This window comes from Otolemur garnettii, unplaced genomic scaffold (genome assembly GCF_000181295.1).
Source record: "Otolemur garnettii isolate 467f Iridium unplaced genomic scaffold, OtoGar3 scaffold00089, whole genome shotgun sequence".
Classification (NCBI taxonomy): Eukaryota; Metazoa; Chordata; class Mammalia; order Primates; family Galagidae; genus Otolemur; species Otolemur garnettii.
In genome coordinates this window covers 944875-963643 of record NW_003852484.1, presented here as the reverse complement: position 1 = coordinate 963643, position 18769 = coordinate 944875, and the positions used below count along the sequence as shown (strand labels likewise).

The 18769-nt window shown below is 48.6% G+C and overlaps 1 protein-coding gene across 1 annotated transcript in view; it reads right to left on the bottom strand.

The window, feature by feature from the left end:
• The window catches only part of ITGB5 (integrin subunit beta 5), a 122652-nt gene that overhangs the window by 35311 nt on the left and 68572 nt on the right, over window positions 1–18769 (bottom strand). Inside the window, exons 8-9 of the mRNA XM_023516278.1 lie at window positions 17670–17759; window positions 9674–9808 (exon numbers count right to left, since the gene is read on the bottom strand). Of these exons, the coding sequence (XP_023372046.1) occupies window positions 9674–9808; window positions 17670–17759 (225 nt within the window). The remainder of the gene's footprint in view (window positions 1–9673; window positions 9809–17669; window positions 17760–18769) is intronic.

Here is an 18769-nt window from a genome sequence, read left to right as displayed (position 1 = left end):
ATGTTGCCTTCATTACAAGATTATTATGAGATAAAAGAGATAATCCACGTGATTTTTCCATGATAATTTTTTTTTTTTTTTGAGATGGAGCCTCAAGCTATCCCTCTGGGTAGAGTGCTGTGGCATCACAGCTCATAGCAACCTCCAAATCCTGGGCTCAAGCGAGTCTCTTGCCTCTGCCTCCCAAGTAGCTGGGACCACAGGCACCCGCCACAATGCCCTGCTCTTTTTTTTTTGGCTGCAGCCATCATTGTTGTTTGGCATCCTGGGCTGGATTCAAACCCACCAGCTCAGGTGTCTGTGGCTGGCGCCTTAGCTGCTTGAGCCACAGTTGCACCAAGCTGGGGCTTGGTTCTTTAACATTCATCATCTCTGTGGGGCCTTCTAACCTTGAGGGAAAAGGCTTCCGCAGAAAGGGCCAAGGATTCACTCGCATTTCCACAGTTCTTCTCCCCTTTCTTTTCTCTTCTATTCTTTCCTCTTACCACGCCTCCCACAGGATGCCTCTTTCTGGTCCTTTTTAAAAGTCATCCAGTCATTGACTATTTCCTGGGCACTGGCTCTGTGCCAGGCATGTGCTAGACATAGGGGCACAGTGGGAATCCACTCCTCCTCTCAAGGCGCTGGCTGCAGAGCAACCGCTGGGCGCTGCAGAGAGGGATGAGCTGACCCCGAGCTCTGCAGCCTCACCCAGAGCCCCTGGGCCCAGTTCCTCCCCAGTGAGTGGTTCTCATAGCTGCATTTTATACAGTCAGCCCATGGCCTTGAGTTATTGTTGTCTGCGGAAATGTGCCATATGCATGGAAAGACTTTTTCTTCTTAAACAGGACATGTAAGGAAGTGTTTCTAACTCTGGACTTTCTCACGGGTTGCCTTGGAAACAGCAGCAAGGTGGGCCAGTTGGGGATGGATGGCATGGGATAGGCTTGTTGGTTGCCCATGGGACTGGGGTGTCAGGAAAGCAAGGGTGAGGCTCGGTCCCAGTCTTCCAGGACTACAGCACATTCCTCATCCTCTCCTCACCCCGCTGAGGAAAGCAGCCACCAGGGTTTCAAATCGCCCAACAGGGAATTTGGTGGAAATCACAGGCCGGCAGTGGCACATCACTCCCAAGGCAGATGGAGGCCCAGCCCACTCCATAGACTGACTCACTGCATCTGGGTACAGATGTCTTTATTTTTCAAAAGGCTTTTTGGATCATTCTGAAGCTCAGGGTGGGTTAGAAATCACTTTTAGCTGTTACTATTCTTAATTCTATTATTTGGGTGGAAATAAAGCTAATTTTTAAAAAGTCATCAACTTGCTTTACGGATTTTGTGAGAACACTGAACATATCTGTTTCCAGACAGTCTATAGACTCCCATCACTTAGAGATCTTTACTACTTCTAAAGGCCTCCCCTCAGATGCTGTACCACCTAGGACACCCAGGGTAGGGCTTGGGGTGGGACTGAGAAGGAAGATAGACCCAGCTCTGCCCTGCTTAGCTGTTAACCACCATTCCATTCCAGAGACCTGGACAACAGATGCCCCTGGCTCAGCAGTAGCCAAGAGTCACAACAAGATGTGCTTTTGCACAGGTGAGCAGAAGACAAGGACCAGGAGCCCAGAGTCAGAGGACTCTGGGAGCACGGTTTGGACCAGCTCCACTTCTCCCTCCATCTCTGGGGGTGAGGGGTGGAGGGAAAGGGCAAAGATTGACAAGAGCAAGTTCAAGGCCCAGTTCCAAGGCCTTGAGGTACAGAGAGGCTCTCAAGGGAAGGAGGCAAGATGGGAATCTACTCAGGCACTGAAATCTGTTAACAACACTAAGAGTCACCAGTTCCTGGGCGGTGCCTGTGGTTCAAAGGAGCAGGGCGCTGGCCCCATATACCAGAAGTGGTGGGTTCAAACCTGGCCCCTGCCAAAAAAAATAAAGAGTCACTGGTTCCCAAGGATCTGCCGAGCACGAGGCACTGTGCTGGGCATTTCTACAAGCATCTCTTGCACATGCCCTAGAAAGGGAGCGCCTCACCTTTCCAGAGAAGAGGCAGGGCTGGTGGGATCTGGGAAGTTAGTCATGTGTGGGTCTGGACCAAGAACTGGGGCTGTGCCTTCTTCGGACATCACATCCTAGCAGTGAGGGGTGAGGAAGGCACCCAAGATCCAGATCTGGGTACAAGCCAGCCTAGCTTACTGTGGGGACCACTAGATGGTGACCCTCTCGATTGTCACTAGGAGCTTCTCCAAATCCTCCTGCCTTGGGCTGGGAATGATCTGATCCTGGGAAGCAGTGGGGGCAGGGGGGAAGAACCCCACAACCATCTATGGGGCCATCAAGATCACAGAGGGCAATGGACCTTTGAGTCGCCAAGGCCATCCCTCCCTTCTGAGGCCCAGAGAGAAACAGTAACTTGCTTGAAGCCCTGACTACAGTGACTTGCTTTGAGCTGCAACTGAAGCCCTGTTCTCCAAAGCTCCAAGCTGCTGCATTTGTAAAATGAGAAGCCTTTGCCCCACACAGCTTCTGTAGGTCAGAAACAGAATAAACTACACAGGAATAGTCTGGACCAAAAGCGAAAGACATTTAATTACCAAAAGACTATGGGGAGTGTCCATCTGTGAGTACAACCTTCTCCCGTGAAACTTGCCTATGTCGAGGGACAAGGTAATGAAAGCAAGAATTAAATCTCCTGGGCCTCACTGATGCATCTGTGTCCACCAGGTAAGTGAAGCAGCGGGGAGCCCTGGGTCACCCAGGATGCAGAAACACAGAGGTGCCATCAGCCGGCCTCCTGAGCCGGGCCCGGCAGCCTTCCTTGGCCGAGGCTCCTGTCCAGCAGAAGTGCTGTCTGTCCAGCCTCCTGCAGCCTGGCACACAGCCAGACGCCTGATAACCAGAAAACCGCTCTGTCTATTTCAGCCACTGGGTCTCAACTCCTGCTGGGCACTGGAATGTTATAAAAAGCACTTTGGGAACAGCAGTCAGTCTGCTCACCTACCCCTCCTTTCAGAAAGTCCAGTTCCCTGCAGGATTAGGAAAGAGTCCAGAGAGGCTGGAAGGCAGCTGGAATGAGGCTTCTTCATGTCTCTGCCCTGATGCCTGGGGACTCCAACTGATACTGAAGGTTCCCCAGCTCCTGGAGACTTTCCATCTTCCCTCTCCAAGATTCCAGTAGGAGGTCACAGGCTCAGCAGCCCTCCCACCCAGACCTGTTATTTAGACTTCACTGGGGGTGCTCCTGTTCCTGCAGGGCCAGGCCTGATAGGCAATTCAAAAGGGCTGCCCAGGCCCAACCCCCACCCCCACCCCAGCCCCACTAAACCTGGGGCCATGCGGATGCCAAATCCACTCAGATTGCAACAAAACAAGAGCTGGGACAGGCACAGGGTACAGAGCCCTGGATAGGAGCAGGGGTGGTGGGGGTGCCGTGGGAAGCCTATGTCAGGGACCCATTCGGTCCTTTGTGCTGGGTGTCAGTGCCAGCCGCACAGTCAGCCACCTGCATGCTGATTTGTCAAAGCCAGTTAATGAGAAAATGGACTCCCAGGGGCTGGGTCCACTCTGTGAGCCTGCATTGGTTTTATCACCAGCGGAGGAAACTTAGGGAAACGGTGAAATCACTGGAGCAAAGCACCTCCTTGGATTCAGAGCTTTCAAAGTTGTATTCAAAGAGCATTTCTCAGCCAGGCTTGGTGGCTCACATCTGTAATCCCTGGACTCTGGGAGGCCAAGGAAGGTGGATGGATTCCTTGAGCTCAAGAATTCAAGACCTGTCTTTACTGTAAATAAAAAAATTAGCCAGTTGTTGTGGTGGGCACCTATAGTTTCATATACTTGGGAAGCTGAGGCAGGAGGATCACTTGAGCCTAGGTTTGAGGTTGCTGTGAACTAGGCTGATGCCATGGCACTCTAGCCTGGGCATCAGAGTGAGACTGTCTCAAAAGAAAAAAAGAATATTTCTCATCAAGGACATCTTCAGCCCTTAGCCCCTGCCACCTCTCCTGCTTCTTGCTGGACAGATATCTTAACCCCCAGAACACAGGGTAGTCACAGAACCACTGCCCCTGGCTGGAAGTGCCCACCGAGCCACTGCCTGGCCCTCTAATATCTGGAGGAACTGTAATTACGAGGGGGTGAGATCTGTCTGGCTGCCATTCCAACTGTCCCAAGGCTGCCCCAAACATAGGCCATGTCCATGTCCACAGGCCAGACTGTGGAAAACCTGATGACAGTTGAACCTTGTCTGCTTCTCCTGCCCCTTCTCCAGCTGAGTCCCTAGACCCCTCAGCTGTGTCCCATGCTTTTACACCCTTCACCACTGCCTGATTTGGCCATGGCCCCCCATGAGAAGCCAAAGAATGGAACCTGCCTGCCACTTCCCCTCAGTCCCCAGGCCACTCCTCTTACTTCCACAGCCACCAGTCCCAGCATTTGGACAATGCTCTCTCCACCCTACAGATTTGCACATGCTATGCCCACTGATGGGACCCCTGCCTTTCCTATGTCTGCTCATGCTCCAAGCCTCAGCCTGAATAGCACCCTCTCTGCAATGCCAGGCCCTTCTTCCTCAGGCTCCTGAAGTACCAGTCCTGGCTTTTATCATGAAATTCCTCACCCTCTGTGTATGGTCACTTCCCTGCCAGACCCCGAAGCTCTGACCTGTCTGTTTCATGTCTCTCCTCCAAGAGCAAGTATTTGGCATGCAAACATGTGCTGAACATAAGTAGACTTAAGTTCTAAAATGTATGCCCTTGGGACAAATGTCCAGAGGGAAACAGTCACATACTCAGTCGCATACCCGGTGGCCAAAGCCTAGCTGTAAACTCTTTGGAGATAGTTCAGCCTGAGAGACAGTTCAGCTCCTCAAGTGGGGAGGGCCATGGCCAAGTCAGGCAGTGGTAAGGGGTATAAAAGCATGGGGCACAGCTGAGGGGTCTAGGGACTCCCCTAGAGAAGGGAAAGGAGAAACAGACAGGGTTTAACTGTCATCAGGGTTAAGAAAATCAGACTGATCCCAGCTGCAAGGGGACTTCTGTCTCAGGGATCAGTGGAATTGACAGACCCTCTCCTTCCTCAAAAAGGGAGCCCCCCATGCCCGACTGGCTCTGTGGGGGGTGCCTGTGGACTCACACAGGGAACCCACTCAGAAGGGCTCACGCTTAGTTTAATGCTCTACTGTTGCTGGGCTAAAATGCCTAATAATTTTTGAACATGGGCCACATTTTCATTTTGCAATGGGACCCACAAACAGTGTAGCCAGTTCTGCCGCCAGTGGCTCCACAGTCCTTTAGAAAGCTGCCGCTTCTGGCCGTATGGCCTGGTGTGGCCCTTATGAGCACGGCATGTCTGGCTCTGATGAGCAGATTGGACGCTCTGTGCCAGCCAGTCTCCATCCACAGAAAACAAAACCCCATAGCCCTCGTGGTAGGGCTAGGAGGCATGTGACCGTGGCCCTTGAACAGCAAGACAACAACACTGGGACAATGAGAAGAAACAAAGAGCTAGTGCGGGAGGCTCGCCGCAGGGCCCTGCTGTTTCCACAGGGCCAGGGCCTGGCAGCTCCCAAAGGAGGCGCTGGCAGAGGTGGTCGGCGTGAGAGAAGCATCCCCCTCTTTCTTAGCGTTTCCAATGCTCTAAAAACCAATCTCGCAGAGATTTTTCACTCTTGGGAAAAACTACCATTTAAAATCTTGCCCTGGACAGTTTCCCTATTTTTGTATCCCAACAAAAAACAAAATCTGCACCCTGGTGTCCTCATGCAAGTGGCTGCTGCCCCACTGTACGCTTCTCTGAAGCGTCTACTCCGGAAGTGAGGGGGATGCATGGACTGGGCCTCAGGAGTCTCAGATTTGACTCCTGCTGCTTGTGGCTCAGGCATTGGGACATCTGGCAGATGTCTCAGGCACCTCTGAGCCTTGGTTCTTCACACATGACATGGGGGAGTAACGGCTGCCTCATAGGGCTCTGTAGGAAGCAGGGAAGGCAGCAACAACCCTTACTAGTATGGGGTGCATTATAAGTGCCCATTAAGCGGTAACACGATGCCCTCTGGAATAGGGGGCAAGGATTAGTGAGGTGATTCCACTGGGAGCAGAAGGACCTTGGTTTGGGTTGTGAGTCCTCTGCTTTCTAGCTGGCCACTCACATCCCCACCCTCAATGAATGAGCCTTCATCCCCACCTGGCCACTGGCTGTGTGAACAGCACTCAATAAACTGCGCTCTCTCCATGGAGGCTCCTAAGCTCCACTGTCCTACTTCGTGCTGACCTAGTCCTTTGAAATAGGCATGGTAGAATGGGACCTCAGGCTCCCAGAAACAGGACAGAGGTGGTGTTGGTGCTGGGAACGGAGAGCCAGGGAGCCCAGGCTTTGAGTCTCCACTCTGACACTTGCTGGCCATGCACCTTGGGTAACTGATTCTTTGCACCTCAGTATTTCTCATCTGTCGACATGAATGACGATGTTTTCCTCATAGGGAACTAGGTGGGGACACAGGACACACACTGTCCAGTCTATTTTCAGTCCTTCCCAAGACTAACTGAGTTTCCCGCAAGTTCCATAAGGAACCCAAAATATTCATAATAATTTTCTCTTTTTCAGGTAAGACAGCATACATTGGCTTGAGTCATATATCCAAAGGTGCTCTGAGTTGTGCTCTTATTATGAGCAGATACCAGTGCCTTTGACCTTCCTGGTTTCTAGACGATTATAGTTGTTTGTCATTTTTCCTTTAAAAAAAGAACTCAACACAGAACTCCAGATGCAGTCAGCCCTAGACAAAGAAGAGCAGGATCTTTATTTCTAGGGTGTCAAAATACTTCTATTAACACCTCAACTGGCAGTATTTTTTTTTTTTAAGTAACACTGGTTATTTGCATTGAGTCTTTGAGTCATTAGAACCTGCCAGATGTTTTTCTTTTACTATCAAAGCAAGTAACTTCTATCTTAGTAATATTTGAAACTAAAATGTAAGATATTAATCCTGATGATTTCAACCTATTTCAATTCTGAGAAACATTTTAAAATCTCAGTTTTCTAGGCCGGGCACAGTGGCTCACACCTGTAAACCTAGCTCTCTGGGAGGCCAAGGCGGGTAGATTGCTTGAAAGAGCAAGACTCCATCTTTAAAAACAGCTGGGCATTGTGGTGGGTACTTGCAGTCCCAGCTAATCGGGATGCTGAGGCAAAAGAATCGCTTGAACCCAAGAGCTTGAGATTGCTGTGAGCTACGATGCCACAGCACTCTACCAAGGGTGACAATGAGACTCTGTCTCAAAAAAAAAAAAAAATTCTCAGTTTTCTGCTTTCTAAAATAAGCTGTTTGTTTTTTTTAAAATTTTTTCTAGCTTGGTGACCTTCCATCTCTGATAAACAGGTCTCCCATGAGTCTACCCCCAACCAATAGTAAACACAAATAGATAAGAGATTTTGGGGCCTCAGTCAAGTCCTCCCTCTAGTGACTGATATCAACACCCTGAGAACCCGAGTTGACTCAGGCAGAGATCTGCCTAACTGTGCTGTTGTCACTCAAATTATTGGCCTTATACATGAGGATGTCATTAGAAATTGTTGAGAGCCTTGTTGAAGTCCACTGTCCTGCGTGCATTATGTATCCTCGATCGGACAGTCAGCCTTCTTCTTCTCTTCCATTGTGCCTATTTCTCCAAGTAAAGGATTCCTTGCTTGAGTGTATTTCCTGCATCATCTTTCCGCTTTCCTGATACACTGAACCAAACCTGCCACCCACAGATCTATGAAATTCACTTAAATGTTTTGGGTGCTTGGTTTTCTTTTTGTTGCTGTTATTTCTGCCTCCTTCCATTTTTCCATAACTGTCCCTTTAAGTCCTGAGACTATAAACCTTTAGTGTATTTTTTAAAAAATTTATCTGGATTGGGCAATCATTATAATGGATCAAAACATAAGTAAATTGGAACTTTTGATAAGCATCAGAGATAAAAAATAACATTTCATTGGAAGTCCTTAATCAGTGCGATGAGGCTTCCTCCCAAATAGTTCATACTGGTGTATAATAATAGTACTTACTGCTAAACAGATGGGGATCAGCATCCATTATATTTCTATTTTTCATTTGTAGGGATTTAAGCACCAAAAAGTTATATTTAACTAATAGAAAGATGAGAAAGGGAGTTTTGTTACAGCAATGCCACCTTGCTCTCTGAACGCTCTCTGAGTGAAATGCTATAAATAATCATTTGCAATGAATTAAAATCTGACAACTTGGTTAGGCTTTCTTTCAAGCCTGTTAAAAACAAAAGAAACTTGGGAATCCTTGTCTTAGAAAAGGATTTTTTTTTTTTTGAGACAGAGTCTCACTATGTCACTCTTGGTAGAGTGCCATGATATCACAGCTCACAGCAACCTCAAACTCTTGGGCTTAATTAAGCAATTCTCTTGCCTCAGCCTCCCAGGTAGCTGGGACTACAGGTACCTGCCACAACATCTGCCTATTTTTGGTTGCAGTTGTCATTGTTGTTTAGCTGCCTGGGCTGAGTTTGAACCTGGCTCCCTTGGTGTATGTGGCTGGCATTGTAACCACTGTGCTACGGGCGCTGAACCAGGAAAAGGATTTTTTAGCTGATCATTAGAGCCCTTCATTTCTCAATTTTCATACCAGATTTTGTATTATACCTTTGTCTGGAGGTACCACTGTGAGATTTAGAAAGGGTGAAAGGTGTGTCTGTGTTGTAAAGCAGGCAAAGGGCGACTGGGAGAAGGGGGATGGAGGAGTTATGGTGGAGTGTGAGAACCCCCCAGGAGGCCACTGCTGAGGGTAACCGTCCACGTGGCTGCACCTGAGCTCTTTCCTGGAATCAGGGGTAAGTGGGTTATACCCACCTTGGCCATCTTTAGCTTATGAATGCCCAGAGGATGCACTCATCTAATGTTAAGGTCTATACAGTTGCTCTGTTTCCAACCAGATTCTTTTAAGAGTGTGAGAGAGCTTTCTTTCACTGGTTTTATATTTTTTGAGCTGTCAACAGGCGAAGCAGGAATGGATCTCATGGTCTGCTTCCGCGGTGGGGACCTCCGGAAAATGGGGGGACAGCTCTGCATCAGCACTCTGCCTGCTCTGTGCCAGGATTTGCTCTGTGCTCCTGCTGCAGGTATATAGCCGCCTCTCTGTCCCCACCCTCAAGTCCTTGGTCTGACACACAGGTATACAGCTTTACACATCATTTCTATGAATTTAATCTGGATAAGGCATCTGTGCCTTCCAGTGCTGTAGAGTTATTCATTCCATTTCATTAAATCATAATGAATGGATGGTTTCCTTTGCATTTTATAGCAAGGAAAAATGAGGGTCCGATTATCCAAGCTACAGAAGACTAGGAATAAAAGCCAAGTCTCTTAGATTCGTGTCCAAACTCTTCTACCTCATTACATCCCTGTCAAGCTAAAATGACAATGTTTCAAAACACCAAGGGGACAATGTCAACTTGAGAAGTCCTAGGTGGCAATGCACTGGGGGCTGCCTGTTGACTGGAGCTCTTTAACAAGTCACCTGGGATTCTGGCCACATAACGCAGAGCAGGCTTTGGACACTCCCCTCGGATGCTAGACAGAAGACAGAACACAAGCTCCCAGAGGACTCTACTGTGTTACAAAAGTTACCAGAGACTGAAGATCAGTCCTAATGAGAGTTCACATGAACTGGGGTCAGGACTTACTGTGTCCCCAATCTTCAGGCCTTCACACTTTCTCTGACCGGGGTAGGAAACACCATCTTGGCAGGTTGCAGTGAAGAAGAGATTAAGCTCTTCAGGCTGATCCCAGACTGACAGCTCCACTTTAGACCGGATACTCTGGATGGAGAGAGAAAATGAAGCCCAACTGCTCAGTAAAGGCCGCAGCCAAGGTGCGCCCCTGCTGCTTTCCTGATGCCCCCTGGCTTCCCAAGCCCAGGGAAGAGCCAATGAGCTTGGTTCCTGGCCCTCCCTCTTCCTTCTCTCCCCTCCCACAGGCCATCTGGCTAGACCTGGCTTGAGATCTCCTTCCGTGAGCTTAGAGAAATCAGTAACATCCACCTGCCACGTGATCGTGTTGTCTGCTTCAAGGGGTTGTTAGGCTCCGGCTCCTGCTTGCTCTCCAGAGCCCTCTCGTCCCCACTCTCAGCCTCAGACACCCAGTCCTTCAAATCGTGCATGCTGCTTTCCTGGCTTTGGGCCTTCACGTGCCCAGGATGATGTTCCTTCACCCAGAGCCCTTCCGTCCTCACTCCTCAGTGAGCTCCTCACCATCCTTCAGCGACGGCTCAGCTGGCACGTTCTCCAGGAAGCCACCCTATCACTCCCACACGCTCATGCCCACCCGTCAGGGGAGGTCCACATTTGAAACTACACAACAAGAGAATCCACTCTCATGTATGCATTACATTCTCCAGAAAGCAAATGAAACAAAAATCTACTCAAAACCAGAAGAGAAAAAATAAAGGACTGAAAACATAAAGTGTCGGAAAGGACGTAGAGCAATGGGAGCTCTCGTACTGCAGGGGGAAGTGTGAATTGGGATAACCCTTTAGAAAACCATCAGGCTGTCTCTACCGAGCTTAGACCCAGCATCTTCCCCAGGATTATACCCAACAGGAATGTGTGTGTCACCAAAAGACATGGGCAAGGAGGTTCACAGCAACACTGTTTGTAATAGCTAGGATCTCAAAACTACCCAAATTCAATAATAGAACAATTTTTTTTTAAACTGTGGTATGTTCACACCATAGAATACCATACAGAAATGAGGAGGAACACAGCACAACTGCAATGACACGGACAAATCCCACAAATGCAGCATTCCCAGAAAGAAGGCAGACAAAGGCATAGACAGTGTGTTATATTACCTGTATGAAATTCAGAAACGGGCAACATTAATGGTTACCCTCGGGGGACAGTGATGGAAGAGGGCACAACAGGGATGTCTTGCTGCTGGCAATGTTCTGCATTTTTTACGTGGGTGTTGAATACTCAGGTGTATATAGTTTGTGAAAAGTTTGTGCAATTCTCTATACACCCATTGGTTTAAAATCTCTTAGAGAAGGCTGGGCTTACACCTGCCATTCTAGCACTCTGGGAGGCCGAGGTGGGTGGATTGCCTGAGCTCAGGAGTTTGAGACCAGCCTGAGCAAGAGGAGACCCCATCTCAACTAAAAGTAGAAAAACTAGCCAGGCATGGTGGCAGGCACCTGTAGTCCCAGCTACTCAAGAGGCTGAGACAAGAAAATCACTTGAGGGCAAGAGTTTGAGGTTGCTGTGACCTTACGATGCCATAGCAATTTACCCAGGGTGACCAAGTGAGACTCTATCTCAAAAAAAAAAAAAAAAAAAAAACCTAAGGAAGAAGCCACTATGGAGACAGAGGAAAAAGTAACTGGCTTGTATTCAGGGGTCATATTTCGGCAAAATTTTAAAAGCAGCCATCTGTTTATACAGGTACACGTACATACTCTGACCCCAGCCTCAGCTGATGGCCCCCAGCCCCCTTCTCAGGTACACTCTCGGGGGTGACAGCTGTCAAGCAGAATGGTGGGCAGACTTGCCTTTTGCTCTTATCGTTCTTCTTTTCTTCCTTCCCTTTCTTTTTTTTCCTCTTTTGCTGAGCATGTAATGCTAAAGTGGAGTAACTGAAGTATGCAGTTTTCCTAGCAAATTAACAGCTTGTTGAAAATATTCTCTGCAAAAAATAGTCTCTCCCTTTGCAACCAATCACCTAAGTGCTTCCACAACTCTAAAAATACCATCCTTCTTAAATCTACTTCCTCTTATAAGTGCCAGCCTTAACTGGCCAAGGGTCACAAAAGCACCATTCAACACACACAGCACTTTCCTGCGGAATATGATGAGTTATTTACAGATCTGTCTTCCCTGCTGTGTCTTCAATTCCAAGGGTCATATCACATATCTCTCCAGGACTTAGTACAATCTCTTGTTGAGTGAATGAATGGGCAGAGGGAAGGATGGATGTTTTAATGACAGCTATGCTAAGGAGCTCAGTTTTTTTTTAAAGATAAGATAAATTTAAAAATATATTCTATAATTTTGAATAAATATGAGGATGTGATAAAACAGCATATCATAAAAGAGCTTGGTAGACTGAGGTATGTAAAAATTATTTGGGAACAGTCACTTGAACTGTGGGGACCCCATGGTCACAACCGAACACTGGAAGGAAGGGCTGGCACTCCCCAGCAAGACCTACCTGCCAGTGCTGCCACTTGAAACCCTAATGGAGGGTTGGGTGGAGGGACGAAGAGCACTAGGGGCTGGGGCTCCTGTTCTACAACCTGGCAGCTATGACAGGATGGATGGAATCCTGTGTTCCACTCAGACCATAGACCCCTGTGTGCTGATCTGAGTCTGTGTTATTCCTCTTCCCCACAAAGTCTCTGGAATCAGAAATTCTGGAGATGTTACAGGTGGCAGGAACCGTGAGATGATTCGATTCAAACCACTCATATATGAAAGCAGGCTAAAGAAAAGGCCTCATCCACAAGGTCACTTGGCTGCCAGAGGTAGACAGCACCAGGGCAGGCCTTCCCGTGGGCTCCCTAACCCCCACACCCGACACACACTCTCTGACTTTGGAAAGAGATTATCAGGTTGTCTCCTAGTTGTGAGGGTCAGTCTCCCCCAAAAGACCATAAGTCCTAAAGAGCAGGACTGTGTTTTGTTCATTATTTTACTGTCAAGGTATAGCATGATGCCTGCCACACACTAGACTGTTAGTATACTCAGTATACTCAGCACCAAAAAAGTATACACATTTTAAGAAAGGAAAAAGTGTATTAAATTTATAATACTCAAGTCATGTTTGACTTCTGCAATTATAAGACGTGCTCATTGTGACTTGTGTTCATCTTTGTTATCAGATACATTGAGTATTACAATATGTGTACACATTTTTATGGCGTCCTCTATATTTGGTGAAAGAATGAATGAATGAAGGACAGGATGCAGCAGAGGATCAAAGCCACAGGCAATGTGGTTCTTACACGTGAAGACTTTTATGTGTGACTCCTAAAACTCAATTAACTCCTAACAGATCTGCCCCAAGACAATTCCTTCCTCCTCACATAGTAAAGGAGAGGACCTCAGGAATGTCAGAAGTTTAAAGCCCATTAAATGCTCGGTCAGGTTAGGTCACATCTGCAATTGCTTTAAGTCAAGCCAGCTGTGGAGTGGGTGGGAACAGACTTTATGGCAACAACAAAAAGAGAAACATGTGCTCCGCTATGGGAAAAATACACCACGGCTTCTGATGTCACCTCCACATGCGACTAGAGTGGTTTCTGGCTCCTTCTGTTCTTTCCCACTCCCCGTGATTTCTCTGTGAGTCCCACCTCCCCTTCCTCAGGGTGACAGATGTGATGCCGGTGTCCCTGTCTGTGTGGCCACTGGGAAGAGAACCTCTCATCGGCACCTGCCACAAAGCAAAACACCTGGTTGCCCGACTCACTCTGGAGGACGTGGTGATTTCTCACAAGGAAAACTCTGGCAAAGCAAGAAAAAAATAAATCAAAGAGTTGAAGATTTCACACATGAAAAATGTGTACAGCAGACTCCCTTACACGATAGTAAACTAAACATACCCTTTCCATTTTGCTCCCTCTGCAGCCTGGCCAAAACCCACAGCCATTTCATCTGTTACACATGCGTCAACTAAAATCTTTGCAGAACGTCCTCACAGATCATTTGCCAGGACACCAGGGGAGGTAAAAGTCCATACCCACACTTACGCATGTGTTGCATGACTCATAGGAAATCCACAGACTGCTCAGTAAGGTGACACAGAGAGCTGCAGCCCAGACGGAGCTGGGATTGGACACTGGCCGGAGGGGAAGCAGGTAGAAGGATAATCAGAGCTGACAAAAGCCTCTGTTGCTGGCCAAAGCTCACCCAGACACCCCAGACACCCCAGACTAAAGTGCAAGGAGCTGGAAGCCCAGCCTCGGGCCTTCCTGTTGGCTGCAAAGGCAGCACCAAGTAAGATAGGTGTTCAGAAGGGGAAAACAAGCCATTGTTTCCTCCTCTCCACTCACACGCCACTCACAGCACCACTGACACAGGATGGGTGCAGGTGGTTCCTCGTACCCAGCAGTTCTCCAGCAGCCACAAGCTGGGTCCTCTAATTCAGTCCAATTCTAACACTACCTGGAGACAGCAACAGATCCCACTGGGGCTCAATACCGACAAAACTCCCCCCTGCCTCAGACACCAACTGTACTTCCGACTGGCTGCACCCCCTCTTCATGTCTGATCAGTTTGCTAGGATGGCTCACAGAACTCAAGGGGACACTTATGTTTACCACTGATGACAGAAGAAACAAGCAGAGGAAAAGATGCACAGGGCAAGGGCTGTGGGAAGGGCATGGATCACCCTCCAGGAACCTCCATGTGCTCAGCTGTCCTGAAGTTCTCTGAACCCAGGCCCATAGGATTTTATGAGACTTCATTACACTGATGTGATCGATTACATCATTAGCCATTGGTGATCAACTCAATCCTTAGCCTTACTCCCCCTCCCAAGTCAGGCAGCAGGGCTGAAAGTTCCAACCCTTGAATCACATGGTTGGTTCCCCTGACAATGGGCCCCCACCCTGAGGTCATGCAGAGTCTATCTGGAGTCACCTCATTAGAGCAAAAGATTCTTCTATCATCCAGGAAAACGCAAAGGTCACAGGAGCTCTGTATCAGGAATCAGGGCCAAAGACCAAATAGTATAGCATAGGATTCTTCTACTGCCCCTATCTACAGGAGTCTGGGGAGCTTTATATCTGAAACTAGAGGCAGAGACCAGTGTACATATTCTTAATATACCACAGTGTCACAGGTTCTCATCAACACAGAGAACCAACATCCCCCAACATGGCTTCAACCAGTAAGACTGTGCTCCAAATACCTAGAAGTTGCACATTCTATATTTATTTTATTTCTTTTAAATTTAGTCTAAAGGGAGGGGCAGAAGTAGGAATTTACTTCTTTTGGAGTAATGGACACATTTACTATCTTGATGGAGGCGATGATTGCACAGGTGTATATATGTATCAAAACATCAAATTGTACACTCTCAATCTGTACAATTTGTTGTATGTTAATTATATCTCAATAAAGATTTTTTAAAATTTCCCACTGAATTTGACTAGTTATTATTGATAGTATTCTACCAATCAGTCCTTTTTAAGAGTGTAAGAGTTGCATTTCAAATGTTCATTTGTAACCCATATGCTTCATTTCATAACATATTTTCTTACAGGGAGGGACCAGTTCAACTCACAGAGTACAGCTGTAGTAAAACGAGGTCCCCACAGTTCCTCAGGGAACCCATTGTAGGTTCTGAATGCGGCTCCAGCCTAGAAAGGCCATTTTCTGCACCATTCCTGCGGCCTGCTCCTCAGCAGCAGGGGACTCCTCTCCTGTATTCACTTCTCACTCTCCTACCCCGCACCCCAGGATTTCCAGTAAGAAAATGAATTTACATGTAATGGATCCTGCACAGGGCTAATACCGTGTGTCTCAGACAAAGAACAACATGAAGCATTTACGAGCTCCTGTCCAGGGAGCCAGAAATAACACCTCCTGCTCCCTGGTTTTCAGTGGTCCCAACATGAGCATGGACATACAGAACCACTCAGCCATGTGTCTCGCTGGCCGGGGTCAGCACCTTCTGGTTCCCCTGGCATCTAGCTGGTCCTACACAACTATGTGTCCTGATGCCGTCCTTTATCAAAGCCTCTAGGTGCGAGGGCCTGGGCTTCATCAGCAAACGCTCTTGGGGGAGCCCCAGAGGTCTGCCTGCCACCTGGACTCTGCAGGAGCCCGAGGGTGGAAATGCTAGGAGCACTCGCCTGAGCCCAGAAGAGCATCCCCACACCCCACCCTGGAGCCCAGACAGGGCTATTGCTTCCCAAGGCCTGACGCAGCAGGAGGCAAGCTGAGGTCACCCCACCAGGGAACACATGCCAGAGGCAGTTCCCCTTCTTCCCTCAGGGGTCTGCGAACCCCAGAGCCCTCAGAGGGAAGGGCAGAGCTTCCCAGGGCAGGAGTCCTGGCTGTCCCTTGAATTCCTTAGCTCAGTGCTCAGAACCTGAGAACTGGGGGGCTCCCAGTGGGGCGCTCTGGGAAAAAGGAGACCTTAAGGCTGCCTAGCTCCTCCCTCCCGCAGACACTTGTTTCCCAGTCTTAGTACATTTCATCTTCACAGGTCTGTGCTGCCACAGGGCTGGGCACGCAGGCCTTCCCTCTTCCTGAAATGCAAGCCAAATTACTTGCTGTGGACGGGTGAAACCCACTAGAGTATAAGGTGACTTTGGAAATCCTATCTCACCGGGCTCTGGGCCTTGAGATGGCCATTGCATCTGTGGAGGGTCTGAAGGCCAGAGACCAGAAAAGAGGATGTGAGCATGTGGGGAGAGGGGCAGAAAGGGGCAGGAAGTTCCAGGAGTATCAGCATCTGAGAGGAAGAGGGCCCTTAATTACAATGTGGGGGTGTTGGATGGGGGTGGGAGGGGAGGGGAACCGCCCAGGCCCTCTCTGCTGCCTGGCCTGCTGCCTTAGGGCCCTGAGGCTCTGGAAGACCAAGTGCAGGGCTGGCCACGCCCCATGCTCTGGGCTTCTCTCAGTGATGAGGACATCATTACTTAGTGACCCAGGTCCAGCTGAGCAGTACTTAACTCAAAACAGGGCCACATCTGCAGGGGGACAAAGTCATGACTGAAAAAGGCAGAGTTTCAAAAGCTTATCTGTATACTGGTCACCGCTGGGAAAGCATGGTGACTTTTCTCACAGATACGTGATATCATAACAGCCAGTTAGGTTCCCAGGTGAGCCCACAAAAACCTATTTTACAGAATTTTAGGACTAATGTCACTTAAACCATACAACTTTGTTTTAACAGAAGGATGTACCCTGAACTCCAGTTTGGAAACAACCTGACCCTCTTGGGGTGGGTAGGTACTGGAATCGATGGAGAGAAGGGACAGCTGAGGCCTGTCTAGTCTGAGACAAGCATGTCTTAGGTGTTAGGAGTTGAGGGAAAGGAGGGCAGGAAGGAGAAAGGTTGGGAAGTGATTGCCTGGCTTGGGTTGTGGGGGTCACTCCTAACCCACATACTTCTCATATTAGGGCCAAGCAACACAGTGAGTTACAACAGCACAGAATGTAACAGACCCACTTGGGGTCCCTCCGAAAGAACCTGATCACAATTTGATCCCAAGTATGTCGACAAAACACTTGATTCTCCTTGGATTCTTCTCTCCCAGGTTTGTCAAAGCTCTAGGGTGAGCACGCTGAACTTGAAGAACTCCAACTGTCCCACCCTGGGAGAGCAGGTCAGTGGCAGGCCCCCTGCTCTCTCACATAGGGCAACTGGATGGCTGGGGAACATGGCTACCCACCCATGAGAGGCGTCAGGACCCATGTGGGCCTGACTTTGAATGAGCCACCTGTTGGCTCACTGAGATCAGCCGATGAGAGTGGAGACCCCAGAGGGGAGGGGAGGCGCATTAGACAGGACACCTGCTCCACCCTGACCCTGAGGGAAGGAGGGAGAGGACGGACTGGAGGACCTGAGGGGCAGCACACCAGCACACTGTGCTGTCCATGTGAACCCACACCAGCTCCCAGGCCTCCGTGGGTGGGAGGGAGGTGGCAGTGGGGGGAAGAAGCCGTGACTTACATTGTATGCATTGATAATCAGCTGAATAATATTTTTGGAATCTCCATGTAAAATCTCCACCGTCGTTCCAGGGATCAGGGCTGTAAAATTCTTTAAAAAAAAAAAGAAAGAAAGAAATAAGTAAGTCCAGGTTGCCCTTCTATACCATCTGGGTGAACACTGCACCCCTGAACTAGAACAGGAAAGGCTCCCAGCACTAAATTCTGCCACTCTCGGGCACCAGAAATTGAAGAAGATGCCACCAGGAAAGGCAAGAAGAACTGGCACAGAACAGCTGTAGCCGGCTGTGGAACGTCCACCCCAGATCCGAGAGGGAAGGGCAGACAAGGTCGCTCCCTGAACGGCGTCTTCAGACCCCTTCCCTCCAGGGTGTCACAGGCACCTCTCTGAAAGCAAACTCTCAGAGGTCCACAGCTCTTGGTGACTTTCCTGCCATCTCTCCCTGGTCTATGAAGCTGTTCTATGTTTAGCCTCAGCGGTGCACTGAATCTGCTCAGCAAGAGTAAAAGGGGTGATTTTGCAAGGGTCTCAAATTTGGCCTCTGTTCTTAAAAGGGAACCACATGTGAATGCACCCTCCCAAGGACGTTTGGATACCTCTGAGTGAGGTCCTATGGCAAAGGGGCAGCCTTGAAGTACTCACCTTCCTTCTTCATCTGCACTAAGCCCTGAGTGTTTCACTTACGTGGGTCATTATCAAAGTTTTCAGATATACAAAAATCAGAAACAAAATCCTCGTGGGCAGAAACAAATGAAGCCCTCCCAGCAATACCAATAAACTGACCAAACTGAAATATGCACAGGTGACTCAGAAAGGATGCTGTTGACTATGTTCTTGCAAGTGAAATAATGGAGCATAACATAAACTTTCATGGTGACCCATGTGTAACACCCACTGCCCTCAGCCTGCCATGGACTGGACAGACCTCCAACCTGAGCAAGGTGTACTGTGTTCTGAGAAAGGATGGCTTAAGCCAAGGTGGATTTCTCCTCTCTTGAAACATTTGGAATTCCATGCAATTGATCCCTCTAAAATGTTATTTGTAAAAGGATGGGCTTTATCTTGCTATCGATCTCTAAACAAAAAGAGAAAAAACAATC